Source organism: Nerophis ophidion, linkage group LG02 (genome assembly GCF_033978795.1).
Source record: "Nerophis ophidion isolate RoL-2023_Sa linkage group LG02, RoL_Noph_v1.0, whole genome shotgun sequence".
Taxonomy (NCBI): domain Eukaryota; kingdom Metazoa; phylum Chordata; class Actinopteri; order Syngnathiformes; family Syngnathidae; genus Nerophis; species Nerophis ophidion.
Window position 1 is genome coordinate 3930266 of NC_084612.1, and position 21882 is coordinate 3952147.

The 21882-nt window shown below is 41.2% G+C and overlaps 2 protein-coding genes across 26 annotated transcripts in view; both read left to right on the plus strand.

Moving 5' to 3' along the window:
* Nucleotides 1–669: 669 nt before the first annotated feature.
* On the plus strand, nucleotides 670–17880 carry LOC133536082 (cytochrome P450 1A1). The gene is made up of 7 exons (XM_061876283.1): nucleotides 670–829; nucleotides 1365–2226; nucleotides 12135–12261; nucleotides 12334–12423; nucleotides 12504–12627; nucleotides 12709–12795; nucleotides 16179–17880. The coding sequence occupies exons 2-7, from the start codon at nucleotides 1387–1389 to the stop codon at nucleotides 16474–16476; spliced, it is 1566 nt and encodes a 521-aa protein (XP_061732267.1). The 5' UTR covers nucleotides 670–829; nucleotides 1365–1386; the 3' UTR covers nucleotides 16477–17880.
* Nucleotides 17881–21198: 3318 nt separating this feature from the next.
* LOC133536104 (uncharacterized) overlaps nucleotides 21199–21882 on the plus strand; it is a 33656-nt gene continuing 32972 nt past the window's right edge. For 16 of the 25 annotated variants that reach the window (XR_009802386.1, XR_009802387.1, XR_009802401.1 and 13 more), the window contains exon 1: nucleotides 21199–21276. Coding sequence is in view for 9 of the 25 variants with exons in the window: in XM_061876373.1 (XP_061732357.1) it covers nucleotides 21212–21276 (65 nt within the window). In the remaining 16 variants the exon portion in view is untranslated. The remainder of the gene's footprint in view (nucleotides 21277–21882) is intronic. The other 9 variants (XM_061876373.1, XM_061876362.1, XM_061876383.1 and 6 more) reach the window with 1 other exon arrangement.

Here is a 21882-nt window from a genome sequence, read left to right on the forward strand (position 1 = left end):
ATATATATATATATATATATATATACATATATATATAAATACATACATACATATATACACACACATACATCTATGTATATGTGATAATGAGTTTTACATGCACTCTGACTTTCTTGTATCATATATTATACGTGTGTGTATATATATATATAGTATAATATATGATACAAGAAAATCAGACTGCCTATATGTATATTTTTTCTCGTATCATATACTATATATATATATATATATATATATATATATTACTCTTATCTATATTATACTATATATATATATAGTATAATATATGATGCGAGAAAAACAGACTACATATATATATATATATATATATATATATATATATATATATATATATAGATAGATAGATAGATAGTATGATATATTATACGAGAAACTCAGACTGCATGTAAAACTCTTGAAGTTCTTATTACAGCCGCCGTTTGTAGTCTTGGAAATTAGAGCGGCCAATGACAGCCTATTAAGACCTTATCAGCAATATAAAACGCCCTTAAAGGCCGTAAAAACTTTGTTGCAGACAGCTTTTATGTACTACTGCTGTTTCGAAATAAACACACACACATCACATACACACGCGCACACACACCTTTTCCGTGCACCAGACTTCATTCATGACAAACACAGAAGTTGGAGGGAGGGAGGGTGATTACATCATGAGCTGCAGCCAATCAAGTTGAGGAGCACGCTATAAAGCAAGAGCCCTTTCTCTCTTTTGGGGAAGCGGGGAGCGTAAAGTTGGACTCAGCTTGGCAATATTTGGCCCAATTGGGTGAATTGCTTTGTGGCGTTGCTCATTTGCAGGACTAAGGTAAGCTCATTTTCTGCAAGTCTGATTCAGGAGGCTGCCAGAGTGATTGTTACTTGCATTGATTATTCCAAGCACCTTCTCTATCGTTCTACATTCAGCACAATGCATCACTTTGCACGGCCGTACCTTTTAACCAGGTAGGGTCATGTGACACTTTGTGATCACAGTCTTCCAGAAAAAAAAGGGCAAACCTTTGTCAAAACATGCATCGCTTCTGCGTTGCCTCTGCTTGTCATCGAACCACAAAGTTTGACTCCCGTGCATGGAACTGACTTGAAATTTCTCACACGTGTGTTGCAAAAATACCCACTCTAACTTGAAATTGGGCCCACACTTTCAAGGAACCGAGAGGCCTGTTAGGTTTGAGCATGGTCGAAAAACATCTCCCGCGTCTTTGCAGATAATTACCCTTAAGTCCTTTGTCGTTGCACGGCATGCATCGCTTTGCGTGATAATTCCCACTCTGCAGCAGGTAGTGGGCATGTTGCGCAACACTGCCACTCTCTGCTCCTAATGTTCCACCTCTGATTCCCAGGTGCTCTAGAAGCAAGGAAATCATGGCGCTAATGACGATGCCCTATCTCGGACCCGTGTCCGTGTCCGAGAGCTTGGTGGCCGGTATCACGCTCTGTCTGGTCTACCTGGTGCTCAAGTCTTTCCGCGTGGTCGTTCCCGAGGGGCTCAAGCGTCTCCCCGGGCCCAGACCCTTGCCGGTCATCGGGAACATGCTGGAGATGGGCAGCAGACCCTATCTGAGTCTCACCGACATGAGCAAACGCTACGGCCCCGTGTTCCAGATCCAGATCGGCATGCGCCCCGTGGTGGTGCTGAGCGGCAGCGAAACGGTCCGGCAGGCTCTGGTCAAGCAAGGCGAGGACTTCTCGGGAAGGCCCGACCTGTACAGCTTCCGCTTCATCAACGACGGCAAGAGTCTCTCCTTCAGCACGGACCAGGCCGGCGTCTGGCGGGCTCGCAGGAAGCTGGCCTACAGCGCCCTGCGCTCCTTCGCCACGCTGGATGGCACCACGTCGGAGTACTCGTGCATGCTGGAGGAGCACATCTGCAAGGAGGGCGAGTATCTGATCAAACGGCTCGACAGCGTCATGAAGGCCGACGGCGGCTTCGACCCCTTCCGCCACATCGTGGTGTCGGTGGCCAACGTCATCTGCGGCATGTGCTTCGGCCGCCGCTACGACCACGACGACCAGGAGCTCGTCGGCCTGGTGTACCTCAGCAACGAGTTCGGCCAGGTGGTGGGCGGCGGCAACCCCGCCGACTTCATCCCGGCACTCCAGTTCCTGCCCAGCGCCACCATGAGGAAGTTTGTCAGCCTCAACAACCGATTCAATGATTTTGTGCAGAAGATCGTCATGGACCACTACGCCACCTTTGACAAGGTACCGTCATGACACACCCCAACTAACTAACTTCTAAGGCGACATCTGCTTTATTTTGCTGACAAATGTGGCGTTTAATCCTAACCCTGGTGGTAAAAGTGTCCGCCCTGAGATCAGTAGGTCTTGAGTTCAAACCCCGGCCAGGCCATACCAAAGACTAAAAGAATAGAACCCTTTAACTCCCTGTTTGGCACTCAGCATCAAGGGTTGGAATTGGGACTTAAATCACCGAAATGTTTCCCGAGCGCGGCCACCGCTACTGCTCACTGCTCCCCTCACCTCCCAGGGGGTGGAACAAGGGGATGGGTCAAATGCAGGGAGCAGTTTCACCAGACCTAGTGTGTGGGTGTGACTATCAGTGGTACTTTAAAGGCCTACTGAAATGAGATGTTCTTATTCAAACGGGGATTGCAGGTCCATTCTACGTGTCATACTTGATCATTTTGCGATACTGCCATATTTTTGCTGAAAGGATTTGGAACAAGGGGATGGGTCAAATGCAGGGAGTAATTTCACCAGACCTAATGTGTGGGTGTGACTATCAGTGGTACTTTAAAGTGAATTAGTGAATTATATTTATATAGCGCTTTTCTCAAGTGACTCAAAGCGCTTTACATAGTGACACCCAATATCTAAGTTACATTTAAACCAGTGTGGGTGGCACTGGGAGCAGGTGGGTAAAGTGTCTTGCCCAAGGACACAACGGCAGTAACTAGGATGGCACACGCGGGAATCGAACCTGCAACCCTCAAGTTGCTGGCACGGCCACTCTACCAACCGAGCTATGCCGCCCCATAGCTCGGTTGTGTGTGGGTGTGACTATCAGTGGTACTTTAAAGGCCTACTGAAATGAGATTTTTCTTATTTAAACGGGGATAACAGGTCCATTCTATGTGTCATACTTGATCATTTTGCGATATTGCCATATTTTTGCTGAAAGGATTTAGTAGAGAACATCGACGATAAAGATCGCAACTTTTGGTCGCTAATAAAAAAGCCTTGCCTGTATCGGAAGTAGCAGACGATGTGCGCGTGACGTCACGGGTTGTAGAGCTCCTCACATCCTCACATTGTTTATAATCATAGCCACCAGCAGCAAAAGCGATTCGGACCGAGAAAGGGACAATTTCCCCATTAATTTGAGCGAGGATGAAAGATTTGTGGATGAGGAAAGTTAGAGTGAAGCACTAGAAGTGAAGTGAAGTATATTTACATAGCGCTTTTCTCTAGTGACTCAAAGTGCTTTACATAGTGAAACCCAATATCTAAGTTACATTTAAACCAGTGTGGGGATGCACTGGGAGCAGGTGGGTAAAGTGTCTTGCCCAAGGACACAACGGCAGTGACTAGGACGGCGGAAGCGGGAATCGAACCTGCGACCCTCAAGTTGCTGGCACGGCCGCTCTACCAACCGAGCTAAAAGAGAAAAAAAAGGCTAGGGCAGTGAGAGCAATTCAGATGTTATTAGACACATTTACTCGGATAATTCTGGAAAATTCCTTATCTGATTATTGTGTTATTAGTGTTTTAGTGAGATTATAAAGTCATACCTGAAAGTCGGAGGGGTGTGTTGACCGCCAGTGTCTCTGATGGAAGCCATGGAGGAGCCAAAAAAGTCACAGCTGCTGCAGGAGGATGCAAGCTCTGCTGATGTCTCCGGTAAGAGCCGACTTATTACCACAATTTTCTCACCGAAACCTGCCGGTTGACATGTGGTCTGGAAACATGTTCGCTTGACCACTCTGTTCCATATTAGAGCTTCACAACAAACAAAGAAACACCGGCTGTGTTTAGGTTGCTCAAGGCAGCTGCAATCTACCGCATTCCACCAACAGCATTCTTCTTTGACGTCTCCATTATTAATTGAACAAATTGCAAAAGATTCAGCAACACAGATGTCCAGAATACTGTGTAATTATGTAAAGTTTCCAGTGTTAAGCCGAATCACCACAAAAAAGTAGCACCTTTTAAGGGACTGGCAGGCACAATTGTGCAAATTTTGAGCAAGCATGGTTGAAAAACATAGCCACCATCAAGCCAAATCTCTTGGCTAGAAAACCACTAATTGTCCATAAGTTACTGATGTTCTTCTCTGGTCATAAAGCTTTGACATCTGTTTTTTTTGTGTGTATGCTAGCCAGGGGCGGACTCAACATTAGGTAAACACAAGCAGGTGCCTGGGACTTCAAAACACATTCAAACACAGCCACCGTCAAGAGCTCTCATTTTCCCACCAGTCACACACCTTAGGCCTTCACATTAAAGGGGAACATTATCACCAGACCTATGTAAGCGTCAATATATACCTTGATGTTGCAGAAAAAAGACCATATATTTTCTTCAATCAATCAATGTTTATTTATATAGCCCCAAATCACAAATGTCTCAAAGGACTGCACAAATCATTACGACTACAACATCCTCGGAAGAACCCACAAAAGGGCAAGGAAAACTCACACCCAGTGGGCAGGGAGAATTCACATTCAGTGGGACGCCATGACAGTGCTGACTATGAGAAACCTTGGAGAGGACCTCAGATGTGGGCAACCCCCCCCTCTAGGGGACCGAAAGCAATGGATGTCGAGCGGGTCTAACATGATACTGTGAAAGTTCAATCCATAGTGGCTCCAAGACAGCAGTGAGAGTCCCGTCCACAGGAAACCATCTCAAGCGGATCAGAAGCGTAGAGATGTCCCCAACCGATACAGGCGAGCGGTCCATCCTGGGTCCCGACGAGCGGTCCATCCTGGGTCTCGACTCTGGACAGTCAGTACTTCATCCATGGTCATCGGACCGGACCCCCTCCACAAGGGACGGGGGGACATAGGAGAAAGAAAAGAAGCGGCAGATCAACTGGTCTAAAAAGGAGGTCTATTTCTTAACCGATGAGGTGGCGACTTGTCCAGGGTGTACATCTGAGATAGGCACCAGCGCCCCCGCCACTCCAAAGGGAATAAGCGGTAGAAAATGGATGGATGGAAGGTTGATTCCGTAAAATTTTAAGGGTGGCCGGAAAAAAAACTATATCCAATTTGCGATTCCTGTTACGATTCTGAATCAATACTTAATTTTCAAGAATCATTTTTAAAAATATAATTTTTTAGGCTTACTTGCACATATGTGTCATTTATTAACCTTAGTGGAGCTTTTAAAACCTTCTGTTTTGAAGAAATTGTATTATGTTTGAAAACATTTTCATTTGATTCGATAATCGTGTTGAATTTGAGAGTCAATTCCTCCTCCCAAATATCTCAAGTGAATTGAGTTATTAGTTGTAAAATCCAAATCTTTAATACATGCACCTGGGGATAGGTTGATTGGCAACACTAAATTGGCCCTAGTGTGTGAATGTTGTCTGTCTATCTGTGTTGGCCCTGCGATGAGGTGGCGACTTGTCCAGGGTGTACCCCGCCTTCCGCCCGATTGTAGCTGAGATAGGCGCCAGCGCCCCCCGCGACCCCGAAAGGGAATAAGCGGTAGAAAATGGATGGATGGATGGATTTCCAAACTCTAAATGGGTGAATTTTGGCGAATTAAACGCCTTTCTATTATTCGCTCTCGGGGGCGTTGTGACATCACCTAGGTAGTCAATCCACCATTTTCTCAAACACATTACAAACATCGAGTCAAATCAGCTCTGTTATTTTCCCTTTTTTCGACTGTTTTCCGTACCTTGGAGACATCATGCCTCGTCGGTGTGTTGTCGGAGGGTGTAACAACACGATCAGGGAGGGATTCAAGTTGACTTACGTGGAGTGAGCATCGATTAGCACGGCATGCTAATCGATGTTAACATGCTATTTAGGCTAGCTGTATATACATATTGCATCGTTATGCCTCATTTGTAGCTATATTTGCATCCAGCCTTTCCCTCCACCCACATTTAATGCCAAACAAACACTTACCAATCGAGAGATTTTGTCACGCGTTCGGCGCACTTGCTGCGCGGAGTTGCCACCTCATGGATGCACACGACCAGTCAGGCAGGAGTGCAGGTAAGAACTTCATTTTTAATACAACAACAGAACACTGACACAAAATGACAAAATAAAGGGCATGCCTACGCACGGGAAGCTAAAGCTAAAACTTAGCAGGGGACTAAAGTACAAAACAAAAGACGTGCCGAGCGCACGCGAAGCTAAGGCGGAACTTGGCACAAAAGAAACTCCAAGACGGGATACTAACCGTGACTTGTTGTGTAAAGCAAACAATGGAGCAAGGACGAACTAAGGAATAACGCAGGCTTATATACTCCAGCAATAATTAGAACACAGGTGTGCCTGACGCCAGAGCAGGTGAACAAATGACGAAACCATGGAAACGAGACAAAACAGGAACTGCACAAAAACAAGGATCTGCCAAGTCTAGAACTAAACATGAGTAGAACCTATAAACGACAAAACAATAAACGATCCGCATAGCGGACCATGACAGATTTAAGTTGCTCCAGTGTCAAAAGATCGGAAAGTCCCTCGTTTGTACATTTTACCGGCAATACTACGACAGACATGGCACAGAGATGTATGGATACCCTGCGACACTCAAAGCAGATGCATTTCCAACGATAAAGTCAACGAAATCACAAAGGTGACTTTTTTTGATGTTATTGACTTATGTGCTAATGAGACATATTTGGTCGCGGAATGACTGCCAGCTAATCGATGCTAACATGCTATTTAGGCTAGCTGTATGTACATTTGTAGCTATATTTGAATCCAGCCTTTCACTCCAGCCACATGTAATGCCAAACAAACACTTACCAATCAACGGATTTAAGTTGCTCCTGCACATTTTACCGGCGATGATACGACAGACATGGCACAGAGATGTATGGATACCCTGCGACACTCAATAGAAGGCAATCGCCGAATAGCGTCAATAGCTATTCGCTTAATAGCTACAGTTTCTTCTTCAATTTCGTTTTCGCTATCCGGCGCCATACTCCAATCATCGGTTTCAATACATGCGTAATCTGTTGAATCGCTTAAGCCGCTGAAATCCGAGTCTGAAACCCACCTAATGTCGCTATATCTCGCTGTGTTATCAACCCTGGGGAACTCCACACGTTACCTTAACGTAGTCCGAGGTCACATTGTTATGGGAGACACACTGCATCCTATCAGTAAGATAAGAGTTAAACCAAGACAGGGCTAAGTCTGACATACCAATTCGTGTTTTGATACGTTCTAATAAAATATTATGATCAACGGTATCGAAAGCAGCGCTAAGATCGAGGAGCAGCAACATAGATGACGCATCAGAATCCATCGTTAGCAGTAGATCATTAGTCATTTTTGCGAGGGCTGTCTCCGTGGAGTGATTTGCCCTGAAACCGGATTGAAAGGTTTCACATAGATTGTTAGACGCTAAGTGTTCATTTAACTGCTCCGCAACAATTTTTTCGAGGATTTTTGAAATAAAGGGAAGGTGAGACACCGGTCGGTAGTTTACCATGAAGTCAGGATCGAGGTTAGGTCTTTTAAGAAGAGGATGAATAACCGCTTTTTTGAATGCTAGGGGAACAGTGCCCGAGGAGAGTGATAAGTTTATAATATTTAGCACTGATGGACCTAATAATACAAAGAGCTCCTTTGGACTGGACTCTCTCGACTGTGTTGGATCCATTGTGGATTGAACTTTCACAGTATCATGTTAGACCCGCTCGACATCCATTGCTTTCCTCCTCTCCAAGGTTCTCATAGTCATCATTGTCACCGACGTCCCACTGGGTGTGAGTTTTCCTTGCCCTTATGTGGGCCTACCGAGGATGTTGTGGTGGTTTGTGCAGCCCTTTGAGACACTAGTGATTTAGGGCTATATAAGTAAACATTGATTGATTGATTGATAATGGCATCACTAAATGTCGTCACAGGAAAATGGAAGATGGATTTAAAGATAGCGAAAATCAGGCACTTTAAAGCCTTTTTTCGGGATATTCCATGATGGGTAAAATTTTTTTTAAAACTTCGAAAAATAAAATAAACCACTGGAGACGGATTTTTATTGGTTTTAACCCTTCTGAAATTGTGATAATGTTCCCCTTTAAAGGCCTCAAAACCCCACTCCTACCGAGCACGCAGTCTGATAGTTTATATATCAATGATGAAATATTAACATTGCAACACATGCCAATATGACCGCTTTAGTTTACTAAATGACAATTTTTAAATTTCCCGTGGAGTTTCTTGTTGAAAATCGCGGAATGCTGACGCGTGTTTGTGACGTCCCGGGTTGTAGCGGACATTTTAGCCCAGCACCACTTACGGCTAAAAGTTGTCTCTTTTTATCGCATAATTACACAGTATTTTGGACATCTGTGTTGCTGAATCTTTTGCAATTTGTTCAATTAATAATGGAGACTACAAAGAAGAATGCTGTTGGTGGAAAGCGGTGGATTGCAGCTGCCTTTAGCAACCGAAACACACCCGGTGTTTCTTTGTTTGTTGTGAAGCTATAGCGAACATGTTTATCTACCACATGTCAACCAGCAAGTTTTTGGATGAGAAAATTGTGATATTACGTCCGCTCTTACCGGAGACTTGTGCGGAGCTAGCGTCCTCCTGCAGCAGCTGTCAAAAAGGCAGCTGTGATCTTGGCTCCTCCATTGGCTTCTCTCAGAGACACTGGCGGTCACCGCAGCTCTCCAACTTTCAGGTATGACTTTATAATCTCACTAAAACACTATTAAAACAATAAGCAGATAAGGGATTTTCAAAAATTATCCTAGTAAATGTGTGTAATAACATCTGAATTGCTCCCACTGCACTCGCCTTTTTTTTTTCTAGTGCTTCACTCTAACTTTCCTCATCCACAAATCTTTCATCCTCGCTCAAATTAATGGGGAAATTGTCGCTTTCTCGGTCCGAATCGCTCTTGCTGCTGGTGGCTATGATTATAAATAATGTGAGGATGTGAGGAGTCCGACAACCCGTGACGTCACGCGCACATCGTCTGCTACTTCCGGTGAAGGCAAGGCTTTTTTATTAGCGACCAAAAGTTGCGAATTTTATCGTCGATGTTCTCTACTAAATCCTTTCAGCAAAAATATGGCAATATCGCGAAATAATCAAGTATGACACATAGAACGGACCTGCTATCCCCGTTTAAATAAGACAAATCTCATTTCTGTAGGCCTTTAATTTACCTCATTGTACGGACTTTTTGATTTTTTACAAACCACAGACTGAAAATATGCTTTTGCGTACTAACCTTGTCTCAGTATACAAACATTACATCCAACCATTGTGTGCCTCTCAGCGTGTAGCCATTTTGTGCCCGGCAGCACATGCATTGTCAGTGGGTTGATTGATCCCTGGTCTTCATTTTGTCTGCACAGCGTTAATGGTAGCTACTGTGTAACTTTTTGTATCTTTTCACATGTTTTCCTAGTCCTATATGAGTCCAAAGAAACCAATATGTGGTTTATAACATTCAGGAAGTACAAACCCTGTTTCCATATGAGTTGGGAAATTGTGTTAGATGTAAATATAAACAGAATACAATGATTTGCAAATCATTTTCAACCCACATTCAGTTAAATATGCTACAAAGACAACATATTTGATGTTAAAACTGATAAACATGTTTTATTTTGCAAATAATCATTAACTTTAGAATTTGATGCCAGCGACACGTGACCAAGAAGTTGGGAAAGGTGGCAATAAATACTGATAAAGTAGAGGAATGCTCATCAAACACTTATTTGGAACATCCCACAGGTGTGCGGGCTAATTGGGAACAGGTGGGTGCCATGATTGGGTAAAAAAGCAGCTTCCATGAAATGTTAAGTAATTCACAAACACTTTGTAAGCAAATTGTTGAACAGTTTTAGAACAACATTTCTCAACGAGATACTGCAAGCAATTTAGGGATTTTACCATCTACGGTCCATAAAATCATCAAAAGGTTCAGAGAATCTGGAGAAATCACTGCACTTAAGCGATGATATTACGGACCTTTGATCCCTCAGGCAATACTGCCGACATCAGTGTGTAAAGGATATCACCACATGGGCTCAGGAACACTTCATGAAACCACTGTCAGTATCTAGAGTTGGCCGCTACATCTGTAAGTCTTAGTGCAACTACTATGTAAAGCGAAAGCCATTTATCGACAACACCAAGGAACGCCGCTGGGCCCGAACTCATCTAAGATGGACTGATGCAGAGTGGAAAAGTGTTCTGTGGTCTGACGAGTCCACATTTCAAATTATATTTGGAAACTGTGGACGTGGTGTCCTCCGGAACAAAGACGAAAATAACCATCCGGATTGTTATAGGCGCAAAGTTCAAAAGCCAGCATCTGTGATGGTGTGGGGGTGTATTAGTGCCCAAGGCATGGGTAACTTACACATCTGTGAAGGCACCATTAATGCTGAATGGTCCATACAGGTTTTGGAGCAACATATGTTGTCATACAAGCAACAATATCATGGACGCCCCTGCTTATTTCAGCAAAACAGTGCCAAGTCTCGTGTTACAACGGCGTGGCTTTATAGTAAAAGAGTGCGGGTACTTTCCTGGCCCGCCTGCAGTCCAGACATGTCTCCCATCGAAAATGTGTGGCACAATATGAAGCCTAAAATATCACAATGGAGACCCCGGACCGTTAAACAACTTAAGCTGTACATCAAGCAAGAATGGTAAATAATTCCACTTTCAAAGATTCAACAATTAGTTTCCTCAGTTCCCAAACGTTTATTGAGTGTTGTTAAAAGAAAATGTGATGTAACACAGTGGTGAACATGCCCTTTCCCAACTACTTTGGCACGTGTTGCAGTCATTAATTTTGAAGTTAATTATTATTTGCGAAAAAAAAAAAAATGTATGAGTTTGGACTTAAAATATCTTGTATTTATCATGCATTCAATTGAATATGGGTTGAAAAGGATTTGCAAATCATTGTATTCCGTTTATATTTACATCTAACACAATTTCCCGACTCGTACAAAAACGGGGTTTGTATAAATCAGAGGTAGGGAACCTATGGCTCTAGAGCCAGATGTGGCTCTTTTGATGACTGCACCTGGCTCTCAGATAAATCTTAGCGGACATTGCTTAACACGGTAATTAATGAATAATTCCGCTGGTAATCACAGTGTTAAAAATAACGTTCAAAATACTAAACATCCTCATGCATTTTAATCCATCCATTCGGTTTCTACCGCACCTGTTCAAGAAGTCACGTTAATGGTAAGAAATATTTTATTTATTGTTGGTTAGCTTCAGAATAACAATGTTATTAAAAAGAATAAGAGACTTGTTATACTCTAAAAATGTTGGTCTTACTTAAAAATGCACACATTTAGTTGTGATCAGTCTTAAAAAAAAATATTATATGGCTCTCACGGAAAATACTTTTTAAAATATTTGGCTTGTATGGCTCTCTCAGCCAAAAAGGTTCCCGACCCCTGGTATAAAGCGTCACATCCGTTACAGATTTGCTAACAAAATAATGATCTTCGAAGGACGTCGTACTCTTTATAATATTGTTATTTGTGTTCCTATCAGTTCCAGTATACAGCTTGTCTTGTTCTGTATATTGTACAGTATTTTGTATTTCTATAGTGTTTTATATATTTTACAGGATTGCTTATTATTTTAATTGGATAGTAATCTGTTTATTTCAATTGTCAGTTTTTCCTTTATTACCTCTTGTGTTATTAATTTCACCCCATATTTGTTCCCACTCCCGCACCTTAAATTGGAGTCTTTAATCTCGTTATATGCAAATATAATGACGAAGTCTATTCTATTACAGATTGTATCATGTTTTTGTCATGCCCCTGATGCTAGCATGCATTCCAAAGTCTACAACCCATAGGAAACCACGCAAAATTGTCAAAAATTCAATTATGATCTGCCCCTTTTAGCAATCGATTGACGTCACGTTTGTTGATCCACTTTCAGGAGAACATCAGGGACATCACCGACTCCCTCATCGATCACTGCGAGGACAGGAAGCTGGACGAGAACTCCAACATCCAAGTGTCGGACGGGAAGATTGTAGGGATCGTCAACGACCTCTTCGGAGCAGGTGGGTTGGAATTTGCGAAGCGTTCCGGAGATGTCTCTTGGCGGCTTCTGAAGGAGTACTGTTCCCTTCCAGGCTTCGACACCGTCTCAACTGCGCTGTCCTGGGCCGTCATGTACATGGTGGCTTATCCCGAGATCCAGGAACGACTTCATCAGGAACTTAGTAAGCATCGGTTGGGGATTCAGCCGTGGAATTCCAACACACACACATCACATCTACTCACGTCCCCTTCTCATTTCCAGAAAACAAAGTGGGACTTCACCGCAATCCTCTTTTATCCGACAAAAGCAGCCTGCCCCAGCTGGAGGCCTTCATCCTGGAGATCTTTCGGCACTCTTCATTCCTGCCCTTCACCATCCCCCACTGGTGAGCTTCACCCGGCCGCAGGTGTGCGATGCTTTCACAAGGGTTGGACGCCTCAGTAATTATCTTTTTATGTCCGTCCAGCACCACCAAGGACACATCATTGAATGGCTTCTTCATCCCCAAAGACACCTGTGTCTTCATCAACCAGTGGCAGATCAACCACGACCCGTAAGTACAAAAACCAAAACCAGTGAAGGTGGCACATACTATAAATCGTAAATAAAAACAGAATACAAAGATTTGCAAATCCTTTTCAACTTATATTCAATTGAATAGTCTGCAAAGACAAGATATTTAACGATCGGACTGGAAAACTTTGTTATTTTTGCAAATAATAGCTCATTTGGAATATGATGCAAGTGGCAAAAAAGACTGAGAAAGTTGAGGAATGCTCATCAAACACTTATTTAGAACATCCCACAGGTGAACAGGCTAATTGGGAACAGGTGGGTGCCATGATTGGGTATAAAAGCAGCTTCCATTAAATGCGCAGTCATTCACAAACAAGGATGGGGCGAAAAAATGCGTTTAAGAACAACATTTCCCAACAAGCTATTGCAAGGAATTTAGGGATTCCCACCATCCACGGTCCGTAATATCATCAAAAGGTTCGGAGAATCTGGAGAAATCACTGCACGTAAGCGGCAAAGCCGAAAAACCAACATTGAATGCCGTGACCTTTGATCCCTCAGGCGGTACCGCATCAAAATCCGAAATCAGTGTGTTAAGGATATCACCACATGGGCTCAGGAAAACTTCAGAAAACAACTGTCAGTAAATACAGTTTCTATATTTGTAAATGCAAGTTAAAAGGCTACTATGTAAAGCTGTCAAGTTATGTTTGTTTGTTTGTGTTCTCCCCTAACTTGAAAAGGGTTTATATATTTTGACCAGGGGTTTCACTGGAACTTTACTCCTTGCTTCAATCCAATGATGAGACTAATCTTTTTTTTTATTTATTTTTTTTTTTTTTATTAAATCAACACAAAAACACACAAGATACACTTTCCATCAGTGCATCGACCCCCCAAAGAAAACCCCTCCCTCCCCCATTCACACCCAGCCACACCCACTCACACAAAAAAGGGTTGTTTCTTTCTGCTACCAAAATGCTGGTTCCCACAACATATATAACACAGTCTGCAAGGGACACAGTCCCTGAAACACACATGATTGTGTCTGTCGCCGGTCCACTAACACTATCATTAATTACTATTTTCAATATAATTGTTTTATATGATTTTACTTTCTTTTTTATCCCAAAAAAATGTCATTGTTTTCCTTTTTTTTAAAATCTCATTTTATTTTATTAAAAAAATAAAAAAAATAACCTTATCTTCATCAGACCAGGTTGTTAATGGAATTAGACTTGTCTAAAAGGTTTTTAAAACCAGGTCCAGTCCAGACAATGTCCAAGTGGGGCTCAGCAACACACACCCTCATCCATGTACAACAACAAAAATTAGGGGAACAACAGATTGCATATAAGTTATTAACAAAATTACATTTTCATAAAAAGCATTTGTGTATAGTCCATATTATGTCCAAGTCAGACTCAACACACACCTTCATTTTCTACACTCCAAAAAAGGGAACACAACAACAGATAGCATATATGTTACTGTTGTTGCATATCTATAAACATTATTACATTTTCATAATAAGCCTTTAAGGATTTCCCATCTTTTTTCATGTTTTTTGGCATCATTATCGTTGTCAATCATGTATCTTTCTAAAGTTAAAAAATACTGAATAAATGTTTTAAAGAAAGTAATACTAAGTGAATATCTATTTTTGGCCTTAAAAATAAACCTTTTACCAAGTACTATGATTAAATTGACTAAGTCATGCTTGTCAATAAACTCTCCTAAAATAACAGAAACTATATCAAGCTTCATAAACAAACCAATCCTTGAACACGTTTTTTCAACTTCCACCCAAAAAGAAGACACAATATGACAATACCAAAACAAATGCAGGGTGGATTCAGATTCCTCACAGCAAAAGCGGCAATCATCTGACTCAGTCATATTCCATAGTTTTAACATTTTCCCCGTGGGTAAGAAGTTATAAATAATTTTAATTTGAAAATAACGGTTTTGCACCTCGATAGTAGTTTTGTAGACAAATCTTTGTTTCTCCTTTTATTTTGGACTTGATTGTCTCTTTTTTTTTTTATTGAATAACTGTAAGGTGAAAAAACCTTTGGAAAAGGTTGATAAATTAGAGACAAATATAAACAAATTACAATAAACCATTCTTAAAGTAAACGTGTTACCAAAAGTACATATAGTGACCCTTAACAGCTTGGATTTGACATTTAAACATTTAACAAGCAACCACTTGGCAATTAAAATACATTCAACATATCAAATCCAAACATCAAAATGATATAAAGTTATCTCACCGTCAGCCACCCTAGTCTCTGTAAAGAGTTGTCACTTCTGTATTTGGTCATTTGTCCTTGAGCAGTGTTTGTTGGCCTGAAGTTTGAGCTGGAGCTGCAGACTTAAAAGGAGTGAATTTGATTGCTTCAGGTGAGAGCCTTCCTGATTAGTGGTGGTCTTCAGCTGTTGGGATTTGGTGTCCTCTGGGGGGAAATGGGAGCCAAACTCATATTTGGACATGAGGCCTTCTGTGTGGGTGAAGGCCTTGGCCTTGTGTAGAGTTTGCCAAAACAAAAGCTAAAGCCATTTATCAACAACACCCAGAAACGCCGCTGGCTTCGCTGTACCCAAGCTAAGATGGACTGATGCGAAGTGGAAAAGTGTTCTGTGGTCTGACGAGTCCACATTTCAAATTGTTTTTGGAAACTGTGGATGCTGTGTACTCCGGAACAAAGAGAAAAAGAACCCTACCGATTGTTATAGGCGCAAAGTTGAAAAGCCAGCATCTGTGATGGTATGGAGGTGTATTAGTGCCCAAGGCATGGGTAACTTACACATCTGTGAAGGCATCATTAATGCTGAAAGGCACATACAGGTTTTGGAGCAACATATGTTGCCATCCAAGCAACGCTATCATGGACGCCCCTGCTTATTTCAGCAAGACAATGCCAAGTAGTAAAAGAGTGCGAGTACTAGACTGTAGTCCAGACCTGTCTCCCATTGGAAATGTGAAACCTAAAATACCACAACGGAGACCCCGGACTGTTGAACAACTTAAGCTGTACATCAAGCAAGAATGGGAAATAATTCCACCTGAAAAGCTTAAAAAAATTGGTCACCTCAGTTCCCAAACGTTTATTGAGTGTTGTTAAAAGGAAAGGCCATGTAACTCAGTGGTAAAAATGCTCTGTGCCAACTTTTTTGCAATGTGTTGCTGCCATTAAATTCTTGCACAAAAAAATAAGTTTCTCAGTTGGAACATCAAATATGTTGTCTTTGCAGTCTATCCAATTGAATATAAGTTGAAAAGGATTTGCAAATCATTGTATTCCGTTTTTATTTAAGAATTACACCACGTGCCAACTTCACTGGTTTTGTAGGTTATGCCAATTTAACCATAAGGCTCATATGTGGACACGCCATGAATGCATTTCGTCTATTCAGCGAACTCTGGGATGAGCCGTCGTCCTTCGACCCAGACCGCTTCCTGAGCGCCGACGGCACGGAGCTCAACAAGGTGGACGGCGAGAAGGTGATGATCTTCGGCCTGGGCAAGCGCCGCTGCATCGGCCAGGTCATCGCGCAACAGGAGGTCTTCCTCTTCCTGGCCATGTTGGTGCAGAAGCTACGGTTCCACGCGGCGCCCGGGGAAGCCGTGGACATGACTCCGGAGTACGGCCTCACCATGAAGCACAAGCGCTGCCAAGTGAGGGCCGCCATGCGACAAGGCGGCGAGCAGTGAAGATGAAGTTTTCAGAGCGCGTGTGACGCCGGCATAGGTCAGAGTCAGAATGTAAGGCAAGGGACGCGGAATTTAAACCTTTTCACGGTTTCGGGTCCCAGAGAGCTTCTGTGTTTTTGAAAGACTCCTTTGCTGCATGTAGTTAGGCCACTGCCACCTGCATCTTCTCCTCTGCCTCTGAATGCAATAGATGGACTTTTTATGTATCCTAAACCCAATTTAATGTGGATGTACAGTGGGGCAAAAAAGTATTTAGTCAGCCACCGATTGTGCAAGTTCTCCCACTTAAAATGATGACAGAGGTCTGTAATTTTCCTCATAGGTACACTTCAACTGTGAAAAAAAAATCCAGGAATTCACATTGTAGGAATTTTAAATCATTTATTTGTAAATTATGGTGGAAAATAAGTATTTTGTCAGCCATTCAAAGCTCTCACTGATGGAAGGAGGTTTTGGCTCAAAATCTCACAATACATGGCCCCATTCATTCTTTCCTTAACACGGATCAATCGTCCTGTCCCCTTAGCAGAAAAACAGCCCCAAAGCATGATGTTTTCACCCCCATGCTTCACAGTAGGTGTGGTGTTCTTGGGATGCAACTCAGTGCAAACACGACGAGTTGAGTTTATACCAAAAAGTTCTATTTTGGTTTCATCTGACCACATGACATTCTCCCAATCCTCTTCTGTATCATCCATGTATCCATTTTGGTATAAACTCAACTCGTCGAGTTTGGAGGAAGAAGAATACTGAGTTGCATCCCAAGAACACCACACCTACTGTGAAGCATGGGGGTGGAAACATCATGCTTTGGGGCTGTTTTTCTGCTAAGGGGACAGGACGATTGATCCGTGTTAAGGAAAGAATGAATGGGGCCATGTATCGTGAGATTTTGAGCCAAAACCTCCTTCCATCAGTGAGAGCTTTGAATGGTTGACCAAATACTTATTTTCCACCATAATTTACAAATAATTTTTTTTAAATTCCTACATTTTTTTTTCCACATTCTTTCTCTCACAGTTGAAGTGTACCTATGATGAAAATTACAGACCTCTGTCATCATTTTAAGTGGGAGAACTTGCACTATCGGTGACTGACTAAATACTTTTTTGCCCCACTGTATGTGACACCGAAGCTATATTTCTATCCCAAAATGTGATTTTTATCCTGTATCAAGCGGTTTGTATTTTTTTTAAGTAATTTGTGCCTGATATTTGTACACTGTTGAGGGGAAATTGCTGCTGCGTCGGTGTGTGTGTGAGTGTTGGATTTGCCTGAATACCAAAAGAATGATTTTTGTTTATTTGTAATACAACTGTAAGCTAGACAATTTTACATTTCTATTTGAAATAATGTTTCTATGATTGTATGAGTAAGACAAACACAATAAAATATGTAAAAGAAGCTCTTTGTCACTTTGTAAACGCACTGCGGATGCGCGTTTTGTCACCCAAGGATGCATGAGGACCAAACAGGCAGGAATTGCAGGTAGGAGCTTGGTTTAATACAAAGAATAAAAGAAACACTGGTACAAAAAGCAAAAGAAAGTGGGTGCCTATGCATGAGAAGCTAATGCTAAACGTAGCAGAGAGTCAAGAGTCCAAAATAAGCGTGCCGAGCGGACGAGAAGCTAAGGCGAGACTTAGCACAAGTATAGACATCGACGTGAGTGTTGCATGGAGCAAACAACGAACCAAGAGAGGAGGTAGGCTTAAATACAGAAACAATAGAACACAGGTGCGCCTAACAAGCAAGAGCAGGTGGGACAAATTAAAAACCATGGAAACAAGATAAAGCAGGAAATGCAAAACTCAGAACAGGAAGAGTCCAAAAATAATCAGAAAACACACAAAAGGACTCAAGAACAAAAACTATGTATGATCCGGGAGGCGGATCATGACACTCTTGATGCTTTAAGACAGCAGTGTCTAAAGTGCGGCCCGTATGTCATTTTTTAACACCCTCTTTACGGCACATTTTAAAATTAAGATTGAAAAAATGTTAAAACAAAAAGTGGTATAAAAGTGCAAACGGGTGAAATGTAACAAGAAAATGTTGCAATGTTTACTATAATAATACAAAGCTGCCATGCAAGCTGTTTCTTTCTTTAAAAAATAATAATGAATCAAAAACAATGTCATTATAATATCGCTAAAATTGGCTCCATTCTGTCCACTAAAGACGCTGAGATCATTATCCATGCGTTTGTTACGTCTCGCCTCGATTACTGTAACGTATTATTTTCCGGTCTCCCCATGTCTAGCATTAAAAGATTACAGTTGGTACAAAATGCGGCTGCTAGACTTTTGATAAGAACAAGAAAGTTTGATCACATTACGCCTGTACTGTATATACCTTTATATACATATATACATACATATATACCTGTACTGGCTCACCTGCACTGGCTTCCTGTGCACTTAAGATGTGACTTTAAGGTTTTACTACTTACGTATAAAATACTACACGGTCTAGCTCCATCCTATCTTGCCGATTGTATTGTACCATATGTCCCGGCAAGAAATCTGCGTTCAAAGGACTCCGGCTTATTAGTGATCCCCAAAGCCCAAAAAAAGTCTGCGGGCTGTAGAGCTTTTTCATTTCGGGCTCCAGTACTCTGGAATGCCCTCCCGGTAACAGTTCGAGATGCCACCTCAGTAGAAGCATTTAAGTCTCACCTTAAAACTCATTTGTATACTCTAGCCTTTAAATAGACTCCCTTTTTAGACCAGTTGATCTGCCGTTTCTTTTCTTTTTCTTCTATGTCCCACTCTCCTTTGTGGAGGGAGTCCGGTCCGATCCGGTGGCCATGTACTGCTCGCCTGTGTATCGGCTGGGGACATCTCTGCGCTGCTGATCAGCCTCCGCTTGGGATGGTTTCCTGCTGGCTCCGCTGTGAACGGGACTCTCGCTGCTGTGTTGGATCCGCTTTGGACTGGACTCTCGCGACTGTGTTGGATCCATTATGGATTGATCTTTCACAGTATCATGTTCTCATATGTTCTCATAGTCATCAGTATCATCAGTATCACAGTATCATGTTCTCATAGTCATTATTGTCACCGATGTCCCACTGGGTGTGGGTTTTCCTTGCCCGAGGATGTCGTAGTGGTTTGTGCAGCCCTTTGAGACACTAGTGATTTAGGGCTATATAAGTAAACATTGATTGATTGATTGATTATGAATATTTGACCTATTAAAGGCTCCAAATACGTCACGTTAAATTTTTCCACTTTGAGATATTTTGGGGGGGAAATGTTGCATATTTTGTGTTTGCCATATAAAAAACCGAGCTGTTTTTTTATAAAAGGGACTAAAATGAACAAACAAAAAACATAAACAACAATAAAACTTATAATTGACGAATAAATCTGAAGTTGATCTCGAGATTATTGTGTTAAAAGTAAAAAGTAAAACACTTCCAATAGTAAGACCGTTTTGGATCCCCAATCATTTTAGTATGATTTGTTTTTAAGTGTCACTGCTCAAAAATAATAATGAATCAATGGTGTTATTAGAGACTTTTTTAAGGCTCCAATTGTTATATAATCTCAAATATTCCACTTAAAAAAAAAATTTAGTGATAATATTGCATGTTTTGTGTTTTTTTTTCAATATAAAAACAGGGTTTTCTTTGACAAAAAGAGCATCCAACTTAAATCTTTAAAATCATTATAATGACACATGGACCTGATGTTGATCTGGCGATTTGAAACTTGAATAATAATAAAACACAATAATACTGAATAATGACACATTTTTAATATTTTTTGGACCAAAACCCTTTGGGGTCCCCGAGATCAAGCTTGAGTGGAGGCCGAAATGTTTATTGGTTTTACATACATTGTATTGTTTTTTAAATTTTTTAAAAAATGTCAAAATGGCTCCCGCTTGCTTTAATTTTTCAGTTTGCGGCCCTAAGTGGAAAAAGTTTGGACACCCCTGCTTTAAGATGAGGATCAAATGTAATCTTTATGTGTAGGTGCAATTTGTTTATATATATATTTATTTATTTTAAATGTTTATTTATAAATTTCAACAATTACAAACAGTAAGTGAAAGAACAATATAAATCATTATAAAACATGAAAATAACAAAAATAGAATACAAAAATATATATATATATATATAATAAACAAAGTGCAAAGCCATAGGCTCATTCAGATTCATTAAATAACTTAAATTTGGAACACAGTATCATCGTTTTCACAGCTTTTTTTGTTGTTAGAGGTAGAGAGCGTTTTAATGTAAAGTTCACGTGTAGGTGTAATTGATAAATAAATACTACGGTAAAATTGTCTAGTAATTAAATAAACGAACATAACAATCCCACGTGGGGCGTAAGGGAAGTGACGTCACGCTCCAAACCGGATATTCCTTCTTTACCTATTCTAATTTATTTTACTTGCTATTCATCAGGAATTCTGTTTATTCTTATTGCATTTTCATTTGATATTTTAAATCTTTATTTTAAAATAGTTATTTAACTGTTTTTAATACAACTGTTAGCGAGACAATTTTACATTTCTATTTGTAATAACTTTTCCATGATTGTATGAGTAAGACAAAATATGATATAATGTACAATAAGCTCTAGATGCTTTATTTAAGATTATAAATTGTAATTTTTATGTTTAATGCATAAACAAATACCACAGTAAAAATTGTCATGCGCCAACGTCATGAAATAAACGACCATAACAAACCCGCGTGGCGCGTAGAGGAAGTGACATCATGCTCCAAACCGGAAATGCCGTCACATCCAGAAACATGGCCGGCTGTCACATTAAGACGTCAAGGTAAAGTTTCCCGTGATTAATTTGAACTGAATCGGGGTCGGACAAGATATTTTAATTCAAATTAATTTTAATGACAGCCTATAAAATATAAAATCGTAGGTAGAAAACAGCGGAGCTAATTAGGCTAAGCTAGGCTAAAGTTTACCTACATTTCGAACATTTAATCTACAAGTGCGCAGTCTTACCAATAACTTGTATTTTATAGTTTTAGTCAATGTTTATTAATAATCTTATGTACTGCATTGAGTCTCTATTTCTTACTCTTATTTTAGTATAATACTAAATTGGCCCTAGTGTGTGAATGTTGTCTGACTATCTGTGTTGGCCTTGCGATGAGGTTGCGACTTGTCCAGGGTGTATACCGCCTTCCGCCCGATTGTAGCTGAGATAGGCACCAGCGCCCCCCGCGACTCCAAAGGCAATAAGCGGTAGGAAATGGATGGATGGATGGACTTTTGTCTGTCATTCAACTCCTATTTATATTTTTGTCAACACCTTTTCTTCTGTATGTTTCTCCCTTCCATCCATCAATTTCCTACCGCTTGTCCCTTTTGGGGTCGCGGGGGGTGCTGGAGCCTATCTCAGCTGCATTCGGCCCTTCCTTAC